Source organism: Falco naumanni, chromosome 5 (assembly GCF_017639655.2).
Source record: "Falco naumanni isolate bFalNau1 chromosome 5, bFalNau1.pat, whole genome shotgun sequence".
NCBI classification, from domain to species: Eukaryota; Metazoa; Chordata; class Aves; order Falconiformes; family Falconidae; genus Falco; species Falco naumanni.
In genome coordinates, this window is record NC_054058.1 from 83,357,305 (window position 1) to 83,373,342 (window position 16,038).

A 16,038-nucleotide genomic window follows, 5' to 3' on the forward strand; every position below is an offset into this window, starting at 1 on the left:
TGGAATAAGGCAACAGGGATCATTATACAATTAATTACCAATGACTGCAGCAAGCCTCAGATCAGAACCTGTTTTTCAAAAGAGCTTTCTTCTCCAGCTAAACAAATTACATGAGTTACTGAGGTCCCAAGGACCAGCCTACTTTGTCTTTTCAAAATTGAATATTTGCATAGTCGTTAGGGCAGGATGACACTGTCCAGAAGAATTTTAAGATCACTTCTGTAAGTCTATCATTCCCTCTCAACATAAGCAGAGAAGGAATGGATGGATAGCAAGTGAAACCACCTCCATGACAGTAAGGACAAGGAAATTACTTGATTCTGGAGCTAAGACTACAGGGATTCTAGAACTTCACCTATATTCCTCCTTCTTATACCCAAACCCAAACTTTTTAGAAACCTGAGAAACAAGAAAAGGAAACATTTTAGCAGTTGATGGCAAGTCTCATTTTCCAGACATAAAAGATTGCCTGCACAGTGTATGAACACAGTAACAAGCTCCTCCTGTTGCTGAATGAAAAAAATGAAGAAATGGTTAATTGCCTTATGCTGTTACCAGTGGCAGAAAAGTGGTCAAGTGGAGGATGTCCCTGAGCCCTCACGACTGTAACTGAGGTCCACGCTCATGGAAATTATCACGTGGGCCTCCCCTGCCCCAGTATTTTTCATCAGACATCTCCTTTGAACTGGTAGTATTTGAGAAAGGATACTGAATTCCTTGGCATTTGACCTGACACAATATTGCTGCTTGAATCTTATGAAGTTTGGGAAATTCGTAATTGTTCACTGCCTTTTCTTAAAATCCAGATTTGTAAAAGATTTGGCTGTGTTTTTTTCACAGTTTTGTTGAGCTACCAAAAGTTCAAAAGCCAAGTAAAAAGGTAATTTGCTTTCCATTAGAAAAGGTTAGACTTCAAATTACAAAATTGCTTCTTAATGGTGAAAATGAAGGATATTTTCTAATTTGCAGACCTACCTCAAATAACAAACTGCTGCACTACTGCCCTGGAGGAAGGCGCAGAGAGATGACATGAGAGAGTAAAGCCAAAGGGGTTTGTCACGGGCATTTCAATACTACTGATCACATTGCATGTGCCACAGCTCATTATGACAGTGCAAGAAAAACAGTACAGAACTAGACAGATTTGCTTTGCTTTGTTTCATTTTGCTTCCATCTAATTCAACTACTTATAGAGGAAATACTCTTGAAAGCATTAAAAACTGAATTACATTCAGAGACAACCAATAAAACAGACAAGAGACAGTACTAGGATACTGACTCTCATAATTTGTTCACAGATTTCTACCACAGCATTTTGGACTGTCTGGACATAAACAAATGAAGGAGAGAAACTAAAAGACCAAAAACTGAGCTGGAATGCCATATATAAACTGATTAAGGTATACTTTTATTGTTAATGTTCAAAGGAAGATTACAGAAGACTCACAAGCAAATTGACTCAAACCAAGAGATAAGTATGTATTCATGGCTAGTTTTACGCTGGTCGGGAAGAAAGGTCTGAGAAAACGTTGGATTTCATTGAAAATAAAATCTGATCTCTGATCAAAGCACTTCTTACTCTTAAGACTCGGAAGGCTCTGCTGCAGTAGCATCTGCATATGATGAGCAGAATAGCACATTATTCATCGTGCATATTTATCACAGTGAAACCGCAGCGATACAAACACGTACAAATAAAGGATGCCTGCTGCTCCCAAAGGAAAATCTTTCCTAGTTTTAGGAAAGGTACACCAAGAACAGAAAACTTAAATGTAACAAAACCATCACAGTCTCACCCCCAGGAGATTATTTATTTTCTCATGCTGGGCTGTGAACCAGCACGCTGACGTTCCCAACTCATGGAAAATGCTGAAAGGCATGCAATGCTCACGAGTTCTAAGGACCCGGTTGCAGCTTCCTAGCTGGGAAGCACTGGCCTAGAAGCATGCCACAGTGAGCATCTCTTAACATTTATTTTGCCATCACTGTTGAGAAGATCAAGAAACAGAAAGATGTCCAGAGCAACTGTATGCACATTAGAACCATGAGTCTATAAATACAGATGCAGAACTGCATCTTTTGACTATTTCACTTCAGATGAAAAAGAACGAGACAACAGCACCATCTTGAATCCTCTTGCCAGTCACTGGCAAGCGCACAAGCAGGCATGCTGTGTGGGACTTGGCTCTGAACACTGAAATATACCTCCATGACAACGTGCTGGCAAGCAGACAGACAGAAGCTAGTTCTGCACTAGCTAACTGAGGTGCCACAAACAGGGTAGCTCTGTGCACAGCTGCCCTAGACACCCGACCAAAACACCTGCAGACATAGCTCTAAGGTCCGTGGTATTTCCTACCCTGTTAGAGTCACTTGTGCATCCTCCTCCCTTTACATCAGCCTTACAATTCATACCCCTGCTGATCACTCGCTTCTGTAAGGACTGTCACATAGCTGGGTGAGAGGAGTTTTAAAGGAGTAAACCAGAGCAGTACAAAGCATCAGAACCGCACCAGGATTTGGGGCTGCATCTGGAACCCTAATTTCAAAATAAGAAAAGCAAAAGTTCCAAAGAGGGACCCATAATAAGTGCTTAATATCAAATTATTTACTACAGGTTAATATGTAATTTGCTTAGCATTTTTGTTTTGTTGAAGTGGCACAAAAAAGACCCACTTATACAAAGGATAATACAATAAAATAAGAAATTGTACAATTTACATTTAACAAACAGCAAGCTAAGCAATCAGCTTAAGTTAATAAGAAAAACTGAACTAGAAATGAGGGTTTGACGGCAAGGCCAAGTGGAAAGAACAGTTTCCTTAATGAGGTAGTTACTGTTCACTAGCAGTGCTCAAAGCAGTCATTTACTAACTGGAACAGACTGGGTAATCTTATTTCTCTTAGTATGCTCCGTTTAAGATAATGTTGTTTCTTGTTGAGAATCTTGGGTGGATAGCAACTTTATGCCTGGATTTAACTTTGAAGAAACCTCTTTCTTGCTCTGTGAGGAGTAAAACCTTTTTAAGGCAACATGAAATAGAAAAAGCCAGCTCTATGCCACTATAAAGTTTACTTCAGAAAACAAAAGCTTGAGAAAAATCTTGTTCCCCAGGTTTGGCTTTTCAGCAATACCCTATGGTGGGAAGCGTAGTTCAATCAAAACCTGAAAACAATCATGAAGAAAATATTTACATCATCATTGTTCTGCCTTCAAAACTCTCTAGACATAAGAATTTGTTGTCATCTTTTCAAATCAGGAACAGAACAGAAATGAAATGGGGTTGAGAGAGATCTGTGAGAATTTAAAACCTCACTTACGGACTTCTGCATTTCAGCCATGCATTTGCTGACCTTTTTTATCCCTTACTGCAATGTTATTTCTAGATTGGTTTACTCAGAGATCATCAATTCACCATTAAGAACAAAACGCCACTTTTCCAAGACATCACTTTAAAGTTTAAAGGATTTTGACAAGTCACACATCTCTAAGGATTTGACAGGTAAAGCATTTTATCACAAAGCAAAACAGTAACAGAGGTTCAATCAAAATATGCGAACAAAAATTATTTTCCCCACCATCTAGAAATCTAAGAACAAGTGAAATAATATCCAGAGTAAATATGAGTCCTAGAAATTACATCTAATGGTACATGGAAAATAGGAGGTACTCTTCATCATTATTTATTTGCTTGGTGGGTTGGGTTTGGGTTTTTTGGTTGCTTGGTTTGTTTGTTTTTAAGATTAAAAAATCCTTTAGCTACTAGTATCTTGCAGTTCAGTGGAATAATTAATTAGAAAATTACACAGCTTTCTATAGTGGATCACTAATCAAAACTTCCAAGTCTAAAGAAATTACACGACAAAATTCCAGCCACCTACAGAGTCGGGACAGACACACCCTGGTTGCAATAACATTGGCTCAGAGTCCATAGGCATCTTGTGGAAATTTTCACTTGTCTTGTATTCAGATACTTCGAGTGTATTATTGATGTGAAACTGCACGGCTCCCTCTGGTCATGGAGAAAGACAGCAGGTCAGAGATTGGGCCAAGTATCTGTTTGACTAAGGAAAGGAGAAGTGTCCTGTTGCTCCCCAGTACTTTGGGGAGTCCCTGACATACTTCTGAATGGAACACACAGACATCAAAATATAAAGGCACAAAAGAAAATTCACTGGCATTAACATAACTCTTTTAATGAAATATTTCGCAGTATAACTCTTTTAATGAAAAATTTTGCAGTTCTATTTCCACTTACAAAGAGCCTTAAGGTCAGCTCTGTGTTGAGACCTGGAAAAGGCAGCAGAAAGGATAAATTAAAAAGATCAAGAGTTGTCATCATTTCATCATCTAGTGAAATAAAAATACTTCCAAATTAAAAAAAATGAGAGTAAAATTTTAATATCTCCTGCAAGATTTCTGCTGCACTGATACTAAACTCCTATTTCTTATTAGTATCAGGCTAGCTGAAACCTCCCCCACTGTCTTCAGTTGCCCAGAAAACAGCATAAACAAAAATGTGTATAGTCCATGTCTCAGTGCAGCATACTGGTAACTGCAAAAGCAAGGTCCAGATAAATTTTGTTTTCCTTTGAGACCAAGTAGAGAAAAATAATTAAGCAATGCAGACCAAATCCACTTTATTCTAACAATTTGAGCCATTCCTCGTTTTTTATTTGGTTTGTTCAGATTAACAGACATTCAGAATTTACCTAATAAACAAGTAAATAATGTCTTGTAATGTTTACTACAGTAGAGACATACCTCACTACCCAACACTAATTACTGCTGCAGTGTAGTGCCAGATCTACATGGCATCCTTATTTGCCTAGAACAACAGTGGTCACTAAATGAACAAAAAGGATACCATTACTGTGATTTTTCCCCCCCCCCCATGTAAATTCAGTAAGCTATTTCTCCCTCTCTTCCTATCAGCACACACCACTTGCAAAGCTAAGGATTGGTACAATTAATGCAATAAACTCCATCTGTCAACTACTACCTCCTTTAGCAGTTTGAAATACAGGTCTGCTGTAATTACATCCGTAACATTAACATGGAAACTGTATGACATCCTCAGTCAAATTAACAATGATCATCCACAAATATCAGTGTCCAAAGAGACTGGCTAGAGAGTTTCAACAGCTAGCAATTACATTCTGTGCAAATGGACAGCAAAATGCTCTGCTTCTCTGACACCATACAGGTGGAAGTGAAAATGGGATTTCCCATATTCAAAAATGCAAAGAATATAGTTACATGTAGCTATTTGTAAAGCAAAAGACCGGAGGATTTCAGCACTGATAGGGTTCCCGTGCAAGAGCAATGCAAGACCACTCTCAAGAGAAAGCTGCGTGTCCTAAAGCCTCCAATTCAGGGGTCTAACCATGTAAAGCATGTTTTAATTTGTTTTATCTTCCCTTCCCCTCACTTCCTTGAGAAAAAGACTGCTAACACTGAGATAATCTCCATCACATGCCAAATTTTGGTGGCTGTTCCAAAATGTTGAAGGCATTAGAGCTTCTTCAATGAAATGGATGACCTAAAAACCTTTGTTAGGCATCCTTCTTGGAGGTGGCCTAAAAACATTTTAGTGAAGATCTTTTCCAAGAACTGGCCTAAACCAGACCTCTAAAATAACAGCCCCCGTGCAAACATTACCTGACCTTAAGTTTGCCAACACTTCAAAGCAACTGGAAGAAAACTAACTGTGGAAGTGCTGGTAAGTGCGACTATAAATGTATTTGTTGTCGAAAGGTTCCTCATAAGGCAAAACACAAGATTATCCTGAAGTTAATGTAAGAAAACATCCTGTGGAAATAGCTTCTCCAAATGTGACTGCATCAACAATAAACCCCAAGCTGGCCTAGTATTCAGGTTTTTGAAGAAAATCTGAACAGAGCAAAAAGCCCATATCCTTAACTAAATATGTATGCCAATTATGACTTTTGAGAAAAATGAAAGCAGAAACTAGTGAATTTATGTCCTGATACCCAGTTAGCTTCTACAGTTATTATCCTAATGTATTTAAATAAATGATTAATCCACTGATTCCATTATTTTGCCTTGATTATATCACAATAGAACATTCCAACATTTAATTATTTTGTGTGTACTATGTTTTGATTCTAATGAATGCTTTTTAGTTCCTTTAAGTGTCACCTTCATCGCTGAAATATCAGGATCAACTATGCCTTTTGTTGCCTTGAATAAAAACTGTGTACCTAAAATAGTTGATATTATAAAAATCAAGCTGCAAAAGCAACCAAAATACCAGTTAGTCCAGAAAACCAGTTCCTTTCTGCAATTTCACCAGTGAGATCCTTTTGTCCCTCACTTCCAGGCACAACACCTTCAGACCAAGTTTTCAACAATTATGGGCAGAAATAGCATCACTGCTTCACTCCTCTCTTTACAGAAATACATCAACTTTTTTTCAGACTAACCCAACATCTGAATGTCTTCATATGAAAAGCTCCAATAAACACAGTTCATCCTTTTCTAAGGACACATGCAAGAAATAATCAATGTTTTTGTCACACTAGTGTATTTTCCCACTATGGGCCAAACAACTGCTCTGCATGAAGGGGGAAGGAAAACTTTTACAGGCATCCTGCAAATGCTCAACACAGATTTGATCAAAACAGTGATATTATCACAGGTAAATAAACTGGCAGATGTCCACGGGATTATTTTATACATGATTTTCCCCCATTCTTAGCCTCTGTAGAACTCTGAAACTCCTTAACAGCCCAATATCAACACTGAATATACCCAAGACATAGTTTGCCTTGCACCATGACCACATCAACCAGCTGCCAAACCCCACATGAGGAACCCTTTTGCATGCCACACAGCACAGGGAAGGAAGGTGTCCCCAGCCTCAAGAGCAGAGGGAAGGCACACCGGCAAGCGAAGACTGACCAGAGCAGCCCAGTCAGGTTTAGGAGACGTGTGCCTGCAGACACCGGGTGCATGTCTAACCAGCAACTTGCAGCCAGGATTCATGCCCTGCTCCTCCCTTGCCTACATGTTACACACAAGGGCTTGTGCTGGTAGTTCAGGACGTGGTACCAAAGGAAGAAGGTATTTGTAGGACACTTACTCTACTTACTGCAGAAGCTGAAAGGTACCACCTACCTCCACTGTAGAAAGTGAAAGGGAAGGGTTTCTATTACCATTTCAAAAGCTATAAAGGGCAGTTTGGGTTGGATATAAGGAAGACATTGTTAAGATAAAGGTGGTGAGTCACTGGCACAGGCTGCCCAGAGGAGCTGTGGCTGCCCCATCCCTGGCAGTGTTCCAGGCCAGGCTGGATGGGGCTTGGAGCAACCTGGTCTAGTGGGAGGTGTCCCTGCCCATGGCTGGGGGTTGGAACTAGGTGATCTTTAAGGTCCCTTCCAACCTAAGCCATTCTACAACATGGGACCTCTGCTCACTCTTATTACTGATTTTGTTTGTTTTCTACTTTTAGTTCACCTTTTTATTTTAAACCCTCCCCCTAGCCAGGCAGTGCTGATCCATTAGCTAGGTTTGTACAGAATCTCCTGCCTCATCAATTTTTGCTATTGGCCATACCTCAGCTCTTTCCTATTGCTTGACTGTGGCAGGAAACAATTGAACTTGCCAAGGACTACAACACCTGAATTTAAATGTAAATTAAAGTAGATATGATCTCTGAATCACAAACTGGTACAGTAAAACTAAGCCTGATTTTAAATTCTGAAAACCCCTCATAGTGCTAACTGCTACAGATCCTGCATTTAACGTTCAGATTTAAGCAGCATGCAATAATTATGGTTTAGAACCACATATTTAAAATGAAGCAGCAAGAAAACCAAGAAAAACATCAGTACATAAATTTTCTTGCAGCTTCACAATGCTTTAAACATTTGAGTTGAAAACCTGAGAACCTGCAATCATTACAATATTGAAAAAGTTTTCACAGTATTTCAAACATTCATTACAGTTCTTTGCACCCATTTTACTTGTATCTAACACTGTAAATTAAAGACTAAAGAATTAGTACTGTGAATTTAGCCCAAGATCTATACAACCCTATAGAAGGTATGTATATTAAAGGTGGCAAAGGAACCTCTTGGGGCTCTGCACAAGAGCATTTTCCAACCTCCTTGAAAAAGCATGCAAGAGTTGATGAATGAAAGATTATCTATTTTACTCATAACTCATTAAAAAACTGGGATGAAATATGCAGAGAAAGACAATTTCAGAAGTCACTTTCTCAATTTTACACTTAGCAGTGTGTCCAATATAATTACTCATAATAAATTGCTGTATGATTGAATTTTTCTCTTTATCCAAAAAGCATCACCAACATCTGATGTTCTACCGATTAGAATCCGGCTCAATGTCTGTAATGGAATTTTCCACAGAAAAAATCCTGTGTTAATTCTCAGAGAATGATTACAGAAAGAGGACTAAATGTGTCGCGACAGAGGGAAGACACAGTCACTCAATATGAGTGATCAGCAGACTTCGTTTATTGTCCCTTACAGTCACCTTTTATGCCTTCTTTTAATTAGCTCATACATATTACAAAAGTTAAGCTCATTATTGGTTAGTTGCCTAAATACCAAGCCCGCCCCTAGTTTCTCTTCTGTAGTTTTCTGTTCCCACCTGCAACATTCTTTTCCCACCGAAATCTTCCTGTTGTTGTGTAATAAGAACAGCCAAAGACAGTGTATTTTTGCTTTACTTCAGATAAGCTGAGAGCGATGTGCATTTTTGTCCAGCCAGCTGGACTATGTCTATGAAACCTTTTTCAGCTAGCCAGTTATCCACATAAATGTTTCCATACCCTCTCTAAAACTGGAATGGAAGAGGAAATAATTACTCAAGACAATCTTAACTATATGTACACAAAAATGAAACCTGCTAAATTTCAATGAGACTTTCAGGAAGTGTGGTGGAACGCTAGGGAAAGATTACACATAACACTAAAATGATAGTTTCTGGAGAATTAAAGAAGAGTTTATGCAACTCTTCCTATGAACAGTTTTCCTATTCGATTTTTAAGATAAATGAAAAACAATGCCAGAATATTAATAGGAAGTCTTAAAAACCACAGTAGCATTAGAAAAGACATAATGCTGGAAGGATGAGGCAACAAAACTGAGCAGTTTAAACTTGCACAAGTAGTCCTGACAGAGAGAGGAGCTTGACTCTCTTACAACACAGTGAAACTGACGCTGAAATTAATATTCATTTATTTAGTAAAGAAATTACTCTGTCAGCAAATATTTCTAGAAAAGTAAACCAAAGACTGAAGTATAGTAAGTTCCTAAATCCCTCAAACTTAACTCTTAAATTTTTATGAGGACAAATTCTGAAGACACCCAGTGATTACAGACAAATGTAGTGACTCAAAACACCTGCAACTAGTGATACAGGATTTATGTCACACGGCCAAAACAAACCTGTTCTTTCACATTCAAAGTTAAAGAGTTGGGTGTAGAAAATCAACTGGCTTTGCAAGAAATATTGCTTTAAGTCTCAAACCATGACTATGGCATAGGATTAAAGGCAAATTAATCATTTTCAGAGTAAAATAATTACTGTGCAGACCACGTATTTGTTTCCTTCCATGTCAGATAAAACTGAACTGTAGCTCAGCAAGGAAAGTACACAGAAATTAACACTGAGGCTTATGAGATGCTGCATGACAGGAACAAACAAGATGTCCATAATTCAAAGTACTAACAAACACCATCAAACAGATTTGATGAACCACATGCAGAAGACAAAGATGAGAAAGCATCAGAGCACAGCATCAACACAACACACAAAGAAGTAACAGGGATTAATATTTTCAACAAATGGATAATAAAGCAAATGAAAAAGGCACAAGAGACACATGTAAGCAATGATATGAGAATATGTGGTAAAATACATAAAAATTGATTAAAATGCATTGAAGAGGTGCTGTAGCTTGAGCTAGGTCTCCAGCTGGATTCCATCGCTGCAGTGTTCATTAAATCTAATATTGCATACTGGTGACTATCTACTACAGCCCTGAAAAGAAATTAAAAATGACTAGCACATGCTGACTCAAATGGCACAACTGGAAAAGGTGCAAGTCTGGAAGGGATTTTCTGGAAAGAATGGAAAATGGAATTGGGGTGGGGAATATGATAACAAAAAAACTCACCAAAACAAACCAACAAAAACTGAAGAACCAAATTACAGCTAGTAGAGCTCGCAGTATATAAACATGGGATGAAGATCCCACTAGCCCATGGTGTCATTATAGCCTTGACAGTGATGCTGAGATTTTTGGAAACCTCTGAAACTGGACAGCTAGAACATTTGTACATTTAATTCAAAGTGGCAAATGGCTGAAAATAGCTGGAGAACTTGAATCTTCCATTTTATAAGGCTATCTTGGACTATTATGCATAGCCTTTCATTGCAACAGCAGACATGCTGAAAAAATTATTTCTTGATGGGTCCAAAAATCTCATTAATAAGAGTCACAAAGTAAACCTTAACAGGACGGTTACTGTTTAGGTGTTTATTTTAAAATCATTTTTATTCAATATCACATCTTTTCCAAAGAGTAGGCTACTTCCTCTAACACATCAAGCTTCTTACACAGCTTGCTGAAAGAAAGAACCATAAACATTACGTCCTTTTCAATTCTACCCCATGCTCAGCATCTTGAGACATCCCGCTCCTCTGAAATGTACTGCTGGGCAGCTAACTTAATTCAGCCTTGCCCTGCACCATTTTCCAAATCGTCCTTCCTCCCAGTCTTAACTTCTTCATCAGTTATACAGAAAAAAAAGATCACTTTCCAACAACTTCTGTACTGTTCTTGCACCCCTACGTAGTTGCAAATGTTCATATACTCGTTTCACCTGCAGACCCACCCCCACTCTTTCACAAATGTCTTTACGAGATTTCCTTCATTTCAACTGCCACAGCACTGATCAGCCTGTGATCTGGAAAAACTCAAATTGAGTTCTCACGTTTCTGTACAACAGGGAAATCATTTGTCCACCCCTGACTTTTTTTTTTTTTTTGTGCAACACAATTTAATGTAGATAAAAACAAGCTATAGGACATAAGTCATATCTTTTTCTCCATGAAGAAAAGTTTTGTTCACTAGTAAGGAATATCTGACCGAGAAAAAGGACAAATAAAATATGAAAAATAACGCAAAAAGATTGAGCAAAGGTGTGGTAGAGTGACATATGGAGGAAGACCCTTCAAAAGAAATACAAGTTTAACATACAGCCCTTGTAATTCATTGAGGAACTCTGAAGTTAGATGAGACAAAATGAATTCACGGTACCATTTGCAGAGTAAGAAATAAATTCTCCAGTCATATGCTGCTGATGTAACAAAGAGGACAGTGAACTGTCCTCTTAGTTTGGAACAGGACCCGTCCCTTAGGCAATTAAAACCACATCTAAAGACCTGTGCTCGTGGCCGAAGGCACTGAACATGCCTGGCAGGTCACTGCAGAACTTGAGAGCTGGCCCAGCTGTGTTGAAAGTTTCTGGTTTTTGGGAAGGGAACAGGTGGTTCCTCTACAAAAAACTATAAACGGTAACTGAAAATCAGAAGACATATTTCTCAAGATGGTAATGTACAACTAAAGCAGTGATTAAAAGAGGTAACTTAGACGCATGGAGACAAAGATAGTGATTGTATCAAACACTGCCAGAAACATTTGTAGCACCAGAGGGTTTTTTTCATTTTGTCTTTTCTTCAGGGTTTTTTTGTTTTTTGGGGTTTTTTTCCTTCTTCAAAAAGGTGGATATTTTCAGTTCAGTTTATCTCTTGTGCCCAGGCAGTGGATTTCAAATTTTAAAACAGAAAATGCAGTAGGAGGAAGCTGTTTCAAGAAGGTTTGGAACTTCACAGCCTTTGAAACTTTAAATTCCTTTCCTTTTATATGCATTAAAAGAGATCCTATAAACTTCTTAAACAATACAGAAAACAAAGCACATAACTTACCTCATAGTAACTTCGCACAGCATTGCAAAATGCTTCATCTGCTACAATTTGTGTCTCCCCATTCAAAAAGGCCTGGAAACGTTCCTTCAGGATCTGTAGCTGCTGCTTATTGAGCTATGCAAGAAAAAAAAAAAAAAAAGGAGAGGGGAGAGAACAATAATAAATGCAGTTAGTCTTGAAGTTAAAATAATGCAGCAGTATACACACTTGGAAGCTGTGAACAGGGAGAAAAGGCAGAGGCTCCCTGGCCACCTGGCTCCCTAGTGAAGTAGCAGCTCTTCAGAGTCCCACATGCCCAAGCCAGGTTGCTGTAGCAATCATTCATGCACACAGCATGCAACTAAATCTCTCCTCTTTCCCTTGTGTCCTCGGGATGCTAGAAGTAAATCCATCTGGATACTTTTTAGCAGTATTCTATATTCATATGCCAAATAAAATGGCTGCCCTTTCCCATGGCAGCAGCACCACCTAATAAAACCTACCTCTTCAGTTTTAAAATATTTCAATTTTTTTCAGCCTTCAAATACATGAAAAACAACTGAGATGCCTCAATTTTTTGAAGTAATTTTAAAGGTCCTACCATTGGCATGTTTTAACAAGCATGCTCACCGTGAAGAAAATGGACTTCTGGGCACTGATTGTTATGCCACTACAAATGACATGAAACAACTAAGCTTGGGGAAGAGCAGCCACAAGACTCCAAGACTGTTACCAAATTACAATTACTGGACTTCATAATGAAGTTGAGTGCCTTTTGAAAACAGACTCACAGAATGGTCGGGGTTGGAAGGGACCTCTGGAGATCATCCAGTCCAACCCCCTGCTAAAGCAGCTTCACCCAGAGCAGGTGGCACAGAGACGCGTCCAGGTGAGCTTTGAATGTCTCCAGAGAAGGAGACTCCACAGCCTCTCTGGGCAGCCTGTCCCAGTGATCTGTCACCCTCAAGGTAAAGAAACTTTTCCTCATATTCAGAAGGAAATTCTTGTGTGGCAGTTTGTGCCCAGTGCCCCTTGTCCTGTCACTGGGCAGCACTGAAAAGAGCCTGGCCCCATCCTCCTGACACTCAACCCTGAGATATTTGTAGGCATTGACAAGATCCCCCCTCAGCCGTCTCTTCCCCAGGCTACACAGGCCCAGCTCCCTCAGCCTTCCCTCACAGGGGAGATGCTCCAGTCTCCCCACCATCCCTGTAGCCTCCGCTGGGCCCTCTCCAGTAGTTCCCTGTCTCCCTTGAACTGGGGAGCCCAGCACTGGACACAGGCTCCAGATGTGGCCCCACCAGGGCAGGGCAGAGGGGCAGGATCACCTCCCTCGACCTGCTGGCCACGGTCCTCCTAATGCCCCCGGGATCCCACTGGCCTTCCTGGCCACCAGGGCACACCGCTGGCCCATGGGCAACTGGCCGCCCACCAGCACTCCCAGTCCCTTCCCCGCAGAGCTGCCCGCCAGCAGGTCACCCCTGGCCTGTGCTGGTGCTGGGGTTACAGGTGCAGGACCCCACACAGGCCTTTGTTGAACTCCATCAGGTCCCTCTCCACCCAGCTCTCCGGCCTGTCCAGGCCTGGCTGAAGGGCAGCGCGGCCTCCGGGGGGATCAGCCGCTCCTCCCGGTTCTGTATCACCAGCAAACTGCTGAGGGTGCCTCTGTCCCCTCATCCAGGGCACCGAGGGAAAGGTTGGGCAGGACCGGACCCAGCACTGACCCCTGGGGCTACAGGCCTCCAGCTGGACTCTGCACCACTGATCACAGTGCTCTGAGCTCTGCCATCCAGCCAGTTCTCAATTCACCTCACTCTCCCCCCCTCTAACCCACACTGCCTGAGCTTACCTATGAGGAGGTTATGGGAGACAGTGTGAAAAGCCTTGCTGAGGTCAAGGCAGACCACATCCACCGCTCTTCCCTTATCTACTCAGCCACAAAAGGCTGTCAGGTTGGTCAGGCCTCATTACCCCTTGGTGAATCCATATTGATTACTCCTGATGACCTCCACATGCTTAGAGAAGACTTCCAGGGATGAAGGTGAGGCTGAGAAGACTGGAGTGACACTGGCTTTCCTCCAGTTCTCAGGCACCTCTGCTGTTCTCCATGGCATTTCAAAGATGATGGGGAGTGGCTTAGCAATAACATCTGCCAGCTCCCTCAGCACTCAGGGGTGCATCCCGTTGGGGCCCATGGATCTGTGGGTGTCAGGTTTGCCTAATTTCATCTCTAACCCGATCTCCTCAACCAAGGGAGGGTCCTCCTTTCTCCATGCTTCCTTTCTTTCCTCCACAATCTGGGATTCCTGAGGACTGGCCTGAGCAGTAAAGACTGAAGCAAAGGCAGCATTCAGTAATGCCACCTTCTCTGCACCCTCTGTCACCAGGGCACCCACCTCACTCAGCAGCAGGCCCACATTTTCCCTAGTCTTCCTTTTCCTGCTGATGTACTTGAAGAAGCCTTCTTGTTGTCCCTGATATCCCTTGCCAGACTTAATTCCAAATGGATCTAAGCCTTCCTCATTGCTTTCCTGCATGTTCTGACAATGTTCCCATAATTCTTCCAAGTGGCCTCTCCCTCTGTCCACATCCCGTAAATGTCCTTCTGCTGTTTGAGGTTTGCCAGAAGCTCTTTGCTTACCCAGGCAGGCCTCCTGACCCTTCTTGATTTCCTACTCATAAGGATGCACCAATCTTGAGCCTAGAGGAAGTGATGCTTGAATATTAGCCAGCTCTCTTGGATCCCCCATGCCTTCTAGAGACCTGATCCATGGGATTCCTCCAAACAGGTCCTTGAAGAGGCCAGAGTTAGCTCTCCTGAAGTCCAAGGTTGCAATCCTATTTGTTGCCCTGCTTCCTCCACACAGGATCCTGAACTCCACGACCTCACAGTTGCTGCAGCCAAGACTGCCCCCAGCCTTCACATCCCCAGCCAGTCCTTCTTTGTTAGCACAAGGTCCAGCACCACACTTCACTTTGTTAGCTGCTCCCCCAACTGAGTCAAAAAATTATCATCAATGCTCTGCAGGAACCTCCTGAACCATGCAAGCCTAGCTACGCTGTTTTTCCAGCTGGTATCAGGGTGGTTGAAGTCCCCCATGAGAACCAGGGTCTGTGATTGTGAGGCTGCCTCCAAAGGTCTGTACAAGGCCCCACTGACTCCATCCTGATCAGGTGGCCTGTAGCAAGCACCCACGACGGTGTCACCCGTGTTGTCCTGCCCCTTAATCTTCACCCATAAGCTCCTGACTTGTTCTGCATCTGTCCCTAGGCACAGCTCGACACATTCCAGTTGCTCTCCCATATAAAAAGCAACTGCACCACCTCTCCTTGCTGGCCTGTCTTTCCTAAAAAGTACACAGCCATCCATGACAGCATTCCAGTCATGCGAGCTATCCCACCATGTCTCTTTAGCTGCAATGAGATCACGGCCCTGCGACCGCTCACAGATCTCTAATTCTTCCTGTGTATTCCCCAGGCTGCATGTGCTGGGTGCAGGCAATTCAGAGGGGTAACTGAGCATGCAGGTTTCCCAGGAGGGGTGCAAGATGATCCACCACAGCTACACACACCCTTGAGGTGGCTGGCCTTCCAGCACTCATCCTGGGAGGCAGCTAAGGAACATATATTACTGCTCTGAATGCCCTGGCTTGTTCCCCAGTTGGATGCGATGGCATGAGCATTGCCACTTTGGACCACTCCCCTCGAGTCCTTCACTTTAATGCCCGCCTCACCAAGCTGGCCAGCCTACAGCCAAAGACTCCTTTGCCTCTTCTACACAAATGGATCGTATCCCTCCACAACAGGCTATAGTCAAAGAATGTCCCGTTGTCATAGAGTCCTGGCAGAGAACATTATATGATTAAACCTTGCAATAAAACCATTTTTATCAAAGTTTAAAGTGAAGGGGAAAAGCAGTATTTGAAAGCTCTCCAGGGATCCAGACACAGGCCTTTTGCTATGGTTCCTATCAGCTCTTGAAATACTCAGTAAGATATTTCTCTTTATCAAATCTGTGAGAAGTTAGAATGTCACATCAAAGCAGACTGCTTCTTACATACTAATATAAAAAAGCA

General features: G+C 41.6%; 1 protein-coding gene across 1 annotated transcript in view; it reads right to left on the reverse strand.

Moving 5' to 3' along the window:
- Nucleotides 1-16,038, reverse strand: part of CADPS2 (calcium dependent secretion activator 2) — a 321,648-nt gene that overhangs the window by 240,089 nt on the left and 65,521 nt on the right. Inside the window, exon 2 of the mRNA XM_040595763.1 lies at nucleotides 11,984-12,097. Coding sequence (XP_040451697.1) covers nucleotides 11,984-12,097 — 114 coding nt within the window. The remainder of the gene's footprint in view (nucleotides 1-11,983; nucleotides 12,098-16,038) is intronic.